This window comes from Gobio gobio (genome assembly GCF_949357685.1).
Source record: "Gobio gobio genome assembly, chromosome: 12".
NCBI lineage: Eukaryota > Metazoa > Chordata > Actinopteri > Cypriniformes > Gobionidae > Gobio > Gobio gobio.
The window spans coordinates 49,978,201-49,990,583 of NC_137105.1; the positions used below are offsets into that span (position 1 = coordinate 49,978,201).

General features: G+C 41.6%; 1 protein-coding gene across 1 annotated transcript in view; it reads right to left on the reverse strand.

The window, feature by feature from the left end:
• Positions 1-391: 391 nt before the first annotated feature.
• map3k5 (mitogen-activated protein kinase kinase kinase 5) overlaps positions 392-12,383 on the reverse strand; it is an 83,643-nt gene continuing 71,651 nt past the window's right edge. The window contains exons 24-30 of the mRNA XM_079830685.1: positions 11,278-11,463; positions 10,975-11,080; positions 7,411-7,654; positions 5,508-5,620; positions 941-1,044; positions 760-836; positions 392-582 (exon numbers count right to left, since the gene is read on the reverse strand). Coding sequence (XP_079686811.1) covers positions 522-582; positions 760-836; positions 941-1,044; positions 5,508-5,620; positions 7,411-7,654; positions 10,975-11,080; positions 11,278-11,463 — 891 coding nt within the window. The 3' untranslated portion in view covers positions 392-521. The remainder of the gene's footprint in view (positions 583-759; positions 837-940; positions 1,045-5,507; positions 5,621-7,410; positions 7,655-10,974; positions 11,081-11,277; positions 11,464-12,383) is intronic.

The following is a 12,383-nucleotide window of genomic DNA, read 5'->3' on the forward strand; positions in this document are numbered from 1 at the left end:
ATACACAATCTCAGAGGAGGTTCATGGGAACACAATTCAGTCTGACTGGTCATTGTGTGTCTTCATATCTGTGTTTCAGAATATATGCAAATATAACGAGCTTTGATAAAAAAGGTGCAGTATATATTACCAAACGACTTGACAACACACCGTATAAATGAGGCATGTAGAAATATAGAAAACACACACAGACTTCTATGCGTTTAGTCTCAGTGTCTTCTCTGAGAGGACCAGAGATTTGGGAGGTTCTCAGGCAGGTCAAGACATGTTTCTGTAACTAAATATAAAAAATAAAACGGGCTTCCTGTATAAAGATAAAGCCGTAACGGCGCTCACGTAGCAAATGTGTGGGCCTTTAGCGAATCATTTACAGTCACTTGTAAAACTGCAATTTCACAGACAAATAAAAAAAAGTTGAGACATATTTACACGTGATATGGATTATCACATAAGACTTGATCCCACTGTATATATTTGGTTATGTGTTAAACACCTGAACAGTCTCTGGATGGGCGTCGTCCTCAGCCGGGCTTTTTTCTGTGCTCTGCGATGGCGCTCCAGAGTTTACACAGGACTCCGCCTCTAGAAACACACATGAGGAAAACTCCATCAGACACTACTTGTGGACAGTTTTTATTGCACCATTATCTTTGTGCAATATAATTTTGGACATCTAAACAGTAATTAATTTACACAGAACGGAACCCAATCCCAAGATTACTTAGAATATATTACAGAATACCTGAATTGTTCACATACCGTAATCTCAAATTCTTCAAGTCGTCTCTGGTGACGTAATGAAGGATGTCATCAAGACTGTAATCTTCGGCTATAATCTATGATATGGACAGAACAGAATCCATTATCTGTTGATTTCACACTGTATTATTAACGACAAAAATATTGAGAGGGCAAACTGAACAGAGTTTCTGTGTATTACTATCTCTATGGAGTCTGCATCAGCCCCGTGGAGTTTCAGCCAATCCAGAAGTTCCTGGTCTCGTTCACATGAGCTACTCGTGTTCATGAGGTGCACTGGAACATCTGCCATAAGCACATGATGAAACACGGTCAATACTGAAAACATATCTCAACATACTGATTTAACACATAGCAAAAGACTACTATCAAGCTTTTGAGCTTCTCTAGAACCAATGAGGTTCATTCTCGTTACGCATCACGATTGAGCTTCCTCAAGAACCAATGAGGTTAATTCTCGCGTTACGCATCACGATTGAGCTTCCTCAAGAACCAATGAGGTTCATTCTTGTGTTACGCATCACGATTGAGCTTCTCAAGAACCAATGAGGTTCATTCTCGTGTTACGCAGCACGTTTGAGCTTCTCAAGAACCAATGAGGTTCATTCTTGTGCTACGCATCACGATTGAGCTTCTCAAGAACCAATGAGGTTCATTCTTGTGCTACGCATCACGATTGAGCTTCTCAAGAACCAATGAGGTTCATTCTCGTGTTACGCAGCACGTTTGAGCTTCTCAAGAACCAATGAGGTTCATTCTCGTTACGCATCACGATTGAGCTTCTCAAGAACCAATGAGGTTCATTCTCGTGTTACGCATCACGATTGAGCTTCTCAAGAACCAATGAGGTTCATTCTCGTGTTACGCATCACGATTGAGCTTCTCAAGAACCAATGAGGTTCATTCTCGTGCTACGCATCACGATTGAGCTTCATTAAGAACCAATGAGGTTAATTCTTGTGCTACGCATCACGATTGAGCTTCTCAAGAACCAATGAGGTTCATTCTCGTGCTACGCATCACGATTGAGCTTCATTAAGAACCAATGAGGTTCATTCTCGTGTTACGCATCACGATTGAGCTTCTCAAGAACCAATGAGGTTCATTCTTGTGCTACGCATCACGATTGAGCTTCTCAAGAACCAATGAGGTTCATTCTCGTGCTACGCATCACGATTGAGCTTCATTAAGAACCAATGAGGTTCATTCTTGTGCTACGCATCACGATTGAGCTTCTCAAGAACCAATGAGGTTCATTCTTGTGCTACGCATCACGATTGAGCTTCTCAAGAACCAATGAGGTTCATTCTCGTGTTACGCAGCACGTTTGAGCTTCTCAAGAACCAATGAGGTTCATTCTCGTTACGCATCACGATTGAGCTTCTCAAGAACCAATGAGGTTCATTCTCGTGTTACGCATCACGATTGAGCTTCTCAAGAACCAATGAGGTTCATTCTCGTGTTACGCATCACGATTGAGCTTCTCAAGAACCAATGAGGTTCATTCTCGTGCTACGCATCACGATTGAGCTTCATTAAGAACCAATGAGGTTCATTCTTGTGCTACGCATCACGATTGAGCTTCTCAAGAACCAATGAGGTTCATTCTCGTGCTACGCATCACGATTGAGCTTCATTAAGAACCAATGAGGTTCATTCTCGTGTTACGCATCACGATTGAGCTTCTCAAGAACCAATGAGGTTCATTCTTGTGCTACGCATCACGATTGAGCTTCTCAAGAACCAATGAGGTTCATTCTTGTGCTACGCATCACGATTGAGCTTCTCAAGAACCAATGAGGTTCATTCTTGTGCTACGCATCACGATTGAGCTTCTCAAGAACCAATGAGGTTCATTCTCGTGTTACGCAGCACGTTTGAGCTTCTCAAGAACCAATGAGGTTCATTCTCGTTACGCATCACGATTGAGCTTCTCAAGAACCAATGAGGTTCATTCTCGTGTTACGCATCACGATTGAGCTTCTCAAGAACCAATGAGGTTCATTCTTGTGCTACGCATCACGATTGAGCTTCTCAAGAACCAATGAGGTTCATTCTCGTGCTACGCATCACGATTGAGCTTCATTAAGAACCAATGAGGTTCATTCTCGTGTTACGCATCATGATTGAGCTTCTCAAGAACCAATGAGGTTCATTCTCGCGTTACGCATCACGATTGAGCTTCCTCAAGAACCAATTAGGTTCATTCTCGTGTTACGCATCACGATTGAGCTTCTCAAGAACCAATGAGGTTCATTCTCGTGTTACGCATCACGATTGAGCTTCCTCAAGAACCAATGAGGTTCATTCTCATGTTACGCATCACGATTGAGCTTCCTCAAGAACCAATGAGGTTCATTCTTGTGTTACGCATCACATTTGAGCTTCTCAAGAACCAATGAGGTTCATTCTCGTGTTACGCATCACGATTGAGCTTCTCAAGAACCAATGAGGTTCATTCTCGTGTTACGCATCACGATTGAGCTTCTCAAGAACCAATGAGGTTCATTCTCGTGTTACGCATCACGATTGAGCTTCTCAAGAACCAATGAGGTTCATTCTCGTGTTACGCATCACGATTGAGCTTCTCAAGAACCAATGAGGTTCATTCTCGTGTTACGCATCACGATTGAGCTTCCTCAAGAACCAATGAGGTTCATTCTTGTGTTACGCATCACATTTGAGCTTCTCAAGAACCAATGAGGTTCATTCTCGTGTTACGCAGCACGTTTGAGCTTCTCAAGAACCAATGAGGTTCATTCTTGTGTTACGCATCACGTTTGAGCTTCATCAAGAACCAATGAGGTTCATTCTTGTGTTACGCATCACGTTTGAGCTTCATCTAGAACCAATGAGGTTCATTCTCGTGTTACGCATCACGATTGAGCTTCTGCTAGAACCAATGAGGTTCATCCATATCAGTTTTGCAACGATACGCTATTGCGTTCATAAAATATAGGATTTTTTGACAAAATTCAAAATGGCCGACGTCCAAAATTGGGTATCATTCAACTTGGCTCGAGATAACTTATTATTTTTGGGCAAACATTCAGAAGTTACAAGCAAAAATTGCCATTTCTTGTATCTCAGGACCAGTAGGTGGTGCTGCAGGTCGCCTCAGGTCATGGTTGTCATAACACACACCAAGTTTGGTCAAAATATGCTAAAGCGTTGCGGAGATATAGCCTTCATTTTGGCGGGCACTTCATTGAATTCGTTCACAAGTGAACGGTTTGGCAAATCGACTTAAATTCCATATGTTTTTGTCGCCATGGTCTGAAGATGATCTGGTCCAATTTTCGTCCTAGAAGGTGTTCGACAAAGTAGTTTGAGAATTCAAAATGGCACAAACATGAGTGCACCTTTGGACAGTTGGTGGCGCTAGAGGGATTGAGTTAGAGAATCCAATTTTGCTATGGGGACAGTTCAGACTGTCCTCTATCGATCTGCCAAATTTCATAACTTTCCCACAAGCGGTTCTATGGGCGGCCATACACTTCCAGAGCAGAAGAGGAAGAAGAAATGGAAGAATAATAATAAGAACGCCAACGGATACAATAGGTGCCCACGGACATTCAGTGCTTGGCCCCTAACAAGTGATGGAATCAAAAGTGGCAGCAGCGTGGTAAGAATACCTGAGGTAATTAACAACTATAAATCGTATTTTACTGATAGAGTTTAGTGGTAGTGCAAATGTAGTTATTGCAGTCAGAGTTTGTGGGAGGGGTGGGATCTTTGGTGATGCTGCAGGACTCCCTGAACTTAGTGTTGTCAACATTCAGAGACCGGTTGTTGTTCTCACACCAGTCGTCTGTATGAAGACTCATCATTGTTGCTGAGGAGGCCCACTGGCTGATGATGTGGTTTGGCAGTCCTGAGTCATGAGGGTGAACAACAGTGCGCTGAACATGATGGTGCTGAACCAGTTGACGCCCACTCGGACAGCCTGAGGCCTTTCAGTAAGGAAGTCCAGCATTCACTTACAGAGGGAGTTTATATTCTTTCAAATATATTATATGTATTACACAAAATACCCTCAGTTTTAGAGGAATTTAGGCAGCAGTGGGACAAAAAGGCCAAAAGATTGTCGGTCAACTGATATTTAACCACCATGGTCTCTGTCAAGACTAGTATTTTCCAGAATTTTCGTTGCAGTCTAGAGCTCTTAATACTGTGTGTGTGTGTGTGTGTGTGTGTGTGTGTGTGTGTGTGTGTGTGTAGGTGTGTGTGTGTGTGTGGACTGGTAATCCCTACGTTATGGGGACAAAATATCCCCACAAAGATGGCAATATACGAAATCCTCGTCCTTGTGGGGACATTTTTAGGTCCCCATGAGGAAAACATCTTATAAATCAGACTAAGTGATGTTTTTTGAAAATGTAAAAATGCAGAATGTTCCCTGTGATGGGTAGGTTTAGGGGCAGGGGCAGTGTGTGTGTGTGTGTGTGTGTGTGTGTGTGATGGGTAGGTTTAGGGGCAGGGGCAGTGTGTGTGTGTGTGTGTGTGTGTGAGATGGGTAGGTTTAGGGGCAGGGGCAGTGTAGGGGGATAGAAAATACAGTATGTACGGTATAAAAACCATTACGCCTATGGAAAGTCCCCATAAAACATGAAAACCCAACAAGTGTGTGTGTGTGTGTGTGTGTGTGTGTGTGTGTGTGTGTGTGTGTGTGTGTGTGTGTGTGTGTGTGTGTGTGTGTCTGTGTGTGTGTGTGTGTGTGTGTGTATAAATGCGCATATCATACTCACCAACATGCCCGGATCGACACTTTAATAGTTTGATCTCTTGTTCTCTCTCCTCCAGGACTTGCTGTAGGATGGCCTGATATTCTCTCTCTTTCTCTATTAATTCCTCCAACAACCTAGAGCACACAAACACATCCATGTCTATAACCAGATGAAACAATGTGGTTAAATGTATGCCGTAATGACACATGATAAACATGCAAATATACATAGATGCTCTGAGATAAGGGTCAGAATATTTCCAAGACAACAAACCTGACCTGATTTCAACAATAGCAGTAATGGGATTATAGCACTTAGGGCCAAATACCCTCATTATATTCACAGAAAGATCAATGACAGACACGTTTTACTATGACTATATCCACAAAGTGCTTTGATTCCGTAAAATTGCTGTGAAATTGCCAGAGAGCCTTCTGTGTAAATGCAAATGCTGGAAAATTCGAAGCCGGTGTTAGGACAATCCCAGGATTAAAACTGGAGCGTGTCTGAATGCCGTGCATGTCGAAGTGATGACATTAGTCATGCCACTTTGTCTTTACAGAATTATGTGGGATGAGTGTGAATGAGCAGGACAGCGACGGGAACCATTCTCTCAGAACTTTTCCAGAATCTCTGTGTGAAAAGAGAGCGAATTTTGTGTGCTTCAGCAGAACTTGGGGGTCAACTAGAGCTTTGATTGGGCTCAAAAAATCAAGCCTGACCCTACCCCAGCCCAGCCCGGCCTGACACATTAACTGTAATTATGAGGCAGAGCCCGATTTAAACCTGACAATTTTTTAATACGTGGGCGTTCTGACGAGAACGAGCCTGTACTGAGCGTTGCGCTCCACTCATGAACCGCTCACCGGTAAAATGACGTTCACTCAAATCTCGCTCAGACATGACATTTATCTGTACTGTAGCCTACTATACTTCTTGTAGCCATTAAACAATGCATTTTGTTTCATAGTTATGTTTAAATATTATAATGTTATTTTTAAATTTCATCTGATTATGAAAAGTGCAAAGATGCGAGTGGGTCATAAATGATTGTGACCACTTCATTAAGTTTTGTTTTGTAGAAAGCATTTCTTTAAAGAGAATTTTGTTTTGTATGAATTGTATCTTAATTTTAATCAATGTTTCATCAGCCAATTGCCTGGATTTAATAAACAAGAAGCAAATAGGCTATAGCAGACTATAATCTCATGACATGAAGGAGTCTTAGCGATCACTTGATCACTCTTGAATATGTCTCATAAATAAACCCAAACTCAGCAGCTACTGCCTCACAGACATGAGACGTGTGTATAGAAAGCTTGAAATGTCCACTTTTAAACGAAACGATTCAAAACAAAAAGAAATATTTCAGCAAAGTGCAGTGTTCACGTGAGCAGCTGATGACTGGCGTCTCAGAGCGGTTCTGTTCAGATGCTGCGCTTGATCACTGCATGTGCTATGAGTTTAACACGCATGTTTAGACACATTTTTGACAACGGCAGTACTAATAGCAGTTCTCTCTTGTCAAGAGTCGGTTAATGGTTACAATCGAGTCACCAGTACTCTGAACTGAGGAAACCGTTCGGACCTGTGAAGAACCAATGAGCTTCTGATATGAGCATGTGTGAACCGAGCAGTTGACTTGAACGCGGTGGTAAAATATATATTTTTTTATGGTTTCTCATAAAAAGGTGAGTTGATTAAGATGAATTCACTTGATATGCTTTATACATGTAAAACACCCATGTTTCACATCATTATTGGATGCTGTAATAACAGAATTGTGCATGCGTGACATCATTGCGTTATTGCGTAACTAGTGAATTGTTTTTTGAAGGAGTTCATCTAAATGAAGAACCAGTTTGCGGAAAAGAATCGCTAATATTACAGCTGCAGATAAAAAACTAAAGCAAAAAACACTTACCTCTTGGTTTCTAGCTTCATGCGCCCCAGCTCCATGCTGATGGATCGCTGAGCGCTCTGACACTCATGGGAAACTGTTGAACTGAGCGTGCTTACTCCAGACGTGACCACAGTGTCGTCATGATGAGCGACAGGTGGTGCCATGTCCTTGAGGTCAGCGTTTCCCTGAGGAACGGCGTCATCGTCAATGTCCTCTTGGTCGGCGTGGTCACTCTCAGATGCCAACGTGAAATGTGGCCGCAATTCTGTATGAGTGTGAACAAGCGACATATCAAACGAAATGTTCATGGAGCCTCCCCGGCACTGCACATTTTGGACATCTCATGTACTGTACACACCCAGCTCAGCATTAATCAGCCCCCTAATAAGGGGGACTTCCAAAATGTTCAGTGCTGGGGTCTCTGGGAACTGTATGGCTATGGTCACACTGTCAGTTCAAATCTGATTGGAATCTGATCTAAATCGCAACCGTTCAGATCCGACTTGTGTGTCCCATAGGCTCTTTAGTTTTCCAGAATATCTGCATTGGTTTCTATGACGTTGCGTTGGTAGGCATACGCCAAAAACAACAGCACTATGGAGGGGTTTGCAATACAGATGTTGTCTTATTTACAATATGGCAATGAATAGCCGCCGCGCTGGTCTGAGCTGTGCTGTTGTTTCCGCCGGTCTCAAAACATGTCTCCAATTACAACTTAAACAGTTTAAATCAAAACCCACTTATGTTTTCTCTGGTGTTCCTCAGGGTTCTGTTTTGGGACCTCTTTTGTTTATCGTTTATCTTTTACCAATTGGCACCATTTTCAGGAAATATGGCATCCAATTTCATTTTTTTGTTGTGCTGATGACACCCAGCTTTATTTGTCTTCTAAACCTTCCTCAAAGTTTCCCCCTTCTGCTCTTTTTGAATGTTTAGATGAATTAAAAATGTGGTTTTCAGGTAATTTTCTCACGCTGAACAATAGTAAAATTGGATCAAAACATACAATAGCCAAGTCAAACATTTCATCCGTTAAAATAAATAACTGCTCTGTTCCTCTGTCTAATCAGGTTAAAAGTCTGGGTGTCATCCTTGACAGTACCCTGTCTTTTGAAGCCCATATTAACATTGTTACTGTACTGCATTTATATAGCGCTTTCAACAGACTTATGGTCATCCAAAGCGCTTTACATATTGCCTCACATTCACCCATGACAACCTACATGAACCACTGAGCCCCTGCCGCCCGCATAAGGACAACTTCCATGGGGTCACAAGCTTTTAGTTATGCGGCTCCTCATTTATGGAACTTGCTTCCTGTAGAAGTTTGCAATAGTTCAAGTCTTCCAGTTTTCAAAACTCGTCTTAAAACTCATTTGTTTAAGCAGGCTTTTATGTGATTTTAATGTTATTGTGGTCAGTTCTGTATTGTCTTTATTGTTGATGAAATAGTTTTTTATGGACTTTGTAAGGTGTCCTTGAGTGCCATGAAAGGCGCCTATAAATCAAATAATAATAATAATCAGTATAATAATAATAATAATTAGGGCCGGGCAATTAACGCGTTAACGCTGACGATTAATTTTTTCAGCTTAACGCATTAAAAATATTTAATGCAAATAACGCAGCGTCCTTTTTTATATCCATTTTTGCTTAGCGTTACATGATCACCACACTCCTATTCATGTAAATGCTTCCAAGCGCGACAAGACACAAGCGAACGCGCTGTATGCCAGTGTCCTGTCTGTGTCTGTTTGTGTGTGTGTGTGTGTGTGTGTGTGTGTGGATGCGTCTCATGTCAGCTAATCAAGGGACACTGACACACACACACACACACACACACACACACACACACTCGACGCATAGATAGACTCATGTCAGTTTCCTGCTACATCGAGTTCTCTTTTGCTCTTGAACAAACAATAACACAGAGGATTTTGAGTATTGTATTCTCATATTAGGAGTCTTAAATTAGTTAAATAACGTCTTAAATGAACTTAAAGAGTTGTGAGGAAATGAGATGCGTGGGACAGCGCGTGAGATCCGCAGCTGTTCTTAAAGTGACAGTAGCACTGATGATGCCTGTCATTAATGTTCACCAAAGAACAACAGGAACAGAGAAAATGGTTATAATGGTTCAGTTATACTGTAATGTAACGTCATTAATGTTTCATAGAGACTTTAGTATCAGTTATACTGGCCTTCATTCATAAAAAGATGACAATTCAACACATATTTAAAATATGCTGTCTTTAAATTAATTTGGAGAGTAACTGAAATTATTACAATATCAAAATATTAAAAAACTTAAAATATTAAAAACTTGCGATTAATCGCGATTAATTACAGAAAAAAATGCGATTAATTAGTTCTTTTTTTTTAATCGATGCCCAGCACTAATAATAATAATTATTATATATGTTATCATTTACTCCTTGACCGGCACTTGCAACAATGCAACTTTCAGCATGTTTCCTACAACAACATCCGACGTGTACATTTATGTGCCGTGAGAAAGTCACATAAACCACGAGAAATCCAATCAGAGCGTCACACTGGAAAGGATTTCCAGAAATGCGTATCCACATATGAATGTAGCTAAAAACGCATTTCATGTCATTTTTGGTCGTTCACACTTGATAAATATGATCAAATTCCAATCTGATATGCACACAAACTAGCCTGGATGCCAGCCGAACTTAGCCCCGCCCACAACATTTTTACTCGGGCAGTTCGGTCTGGAATTGATCGGTAGAGGAGTAATTATGCCCGAACAGAAACTGTTCGGACCAATGAAATTGTCAGGGCGGGCTTTAGACGATGATGGACAGATGATCAACATTAACGTAATCATCCACGTCATCAAAAGCCGCTTGGGTTGAGTTTGTTCTAATCCTAAACGGAGAACTTGTTCGTATATGCATTCACCTTTACTATTTCTCTCAGAAATGATGATCGTGTTGGTAAGTACTCTGTGTATCCTTAAATTATTTTTTTACAACACCGGCAAACATCGTTTACACTCATCTTGTTCTTCTAACGTTAGGCTACTTATTCCAGCGTGTGTGCAGGTACAGGGTTGCCAAGTTTTTACAACAAAACCCGCCCAATTGCTAACGTTCCTCAAAACTAGCCAAAAACAAGCCCAATAGCTTTCCAGGGGGGGTTCTCCGGGAAAAAAAAGGCATTTGGGGGGTAAAATATGTGTTATTTTGGCAGGGCTGGCAGCTAAAAATCGCATTCCTGGGTCTGTACATCACATAATTGGGGTCGCTTCAACCCGCGGACATGGCAACACAGTGCAGTTGAGTTCTGTTGACATTTGACAACTAACGTTATGCGTCGCTCCGTTGCTCTGATTGGTTGTAGGTCTATCCAATTGAGGTCTTTCCTGGTTCGGTTGAAACACGCCCCATAATCACAGCCCAACGGAGCAGAATCAGACTCATATTCTGACTAGAATTGAGTATGACGACGTCAGGCTACACACAAACTGGATTTGGACTGACAGTCTGAATGAGGCTTAAGAAATCCCCAACAGCCAAGAAAAGGGATGGTTTGATAAAGAAACTCTGTGCTGTTTACCAGGTACCAATATGACGATGGCAGTCTGTACAGCCTTTCGAATGATGTTATCCAGGGCAAACATCCAGTGCGGCTTTATGTTCTGGTTCCGCAGGACTTTATTTACCTGCAGAAACATTACGCCATTATTAACTTTTCTATGATGAACTTTTGGGTTTGACAATCAGGAAAAAGTCATTACTGAGCAATTACAAGTCAACATCAAATAGCATTCGCAACTCATTTTAATTTTGTAATGTGACAATTTCAGACGAAACAGGATACTCCGAATTTTTCTCCATCAGGAATTGATTAGACGCTCACCGCATCCTGGAAGCTGAAGAGCGCCACCTGCAGTTGGCTGATCGCTGTGCTGTCAAAGTCGAGCTCCAGTTTGAGCTGAGAGAGGGTGCTGGCAATTATTTTTCTGTCCGCCATCCTCACAAAATCTCCCAGACTTGCCACCAGTGTGGAGATATGCTGATGCTTCAGTTTGGTCTCTTCAGACCCCTGTATTGAGACAGAAAGGGGACACAAAAACAGATTTTGAAGGACTGCATGAATACAACCTTATTAGAGATTTGTTGTTGTTGTGATTGTGTTCTCTGATGTGAAGGAATTTTCACTGAAACATATCATTATTCCATTAGAAGATTTAGGCAACCAAACTAAAGTTAAAGGGACAGTCCACCCAAACAATATGGGGGTCAAACTTTTTTTATTTGTCCACACAATGAAAATCAACGGGAACCGAAAGTGTTTAGTTGCTAGCATTCTTCAAAATATCTTCAGCAGATGAAGAAATGCAAACAGATTTGGAACAACATGACACGGCAATCTTCATTTTTAGGTGGACTTAGGGCTGGGCGATATATCGCATGACATTGTTAGGCGCATCTCGTCAGTAAAGCCGGTTCCTTGATTAGTAGTAAATCGCCATCACCTGCTTTCAGATAGAGCGGCATTTACTACACAGAGCCGTAGTTCACTGACAAGCTGAGCCATATCGCATTAATTATCACGGACGTATCGCCTGCGATATTTAATGCGATATGGCTCAGCTTGTCAGTGAACTACGGCTCTGTGTAGTAAATGCCGCTCTATCTGAAAGCAGGTGATGGCGATTTACTACTAATCAAGGAACCGGCTTTACTGACGAGATGCGCCTAACAATGTTATGCGATATATCGCCCAGCCCTAGGTGGACTATCACTTTTTGTTGGTCAATACAGCCGTTCACACAATCAGCATCCAGAAAAGCAACTCTGTGATTTAGAATCAACTTTTGAGTTGCAGTCCCTAACACCTAGATCACAGTCCCTAACACCTAGATCAATATCCAGAGACAACTTAATATATTTAGATGAGATCAGGTTTTTTTTTAAAACTGGGGTCCGGGGAAAGGAGTGACAGGGGGTTTATGGAAAAGT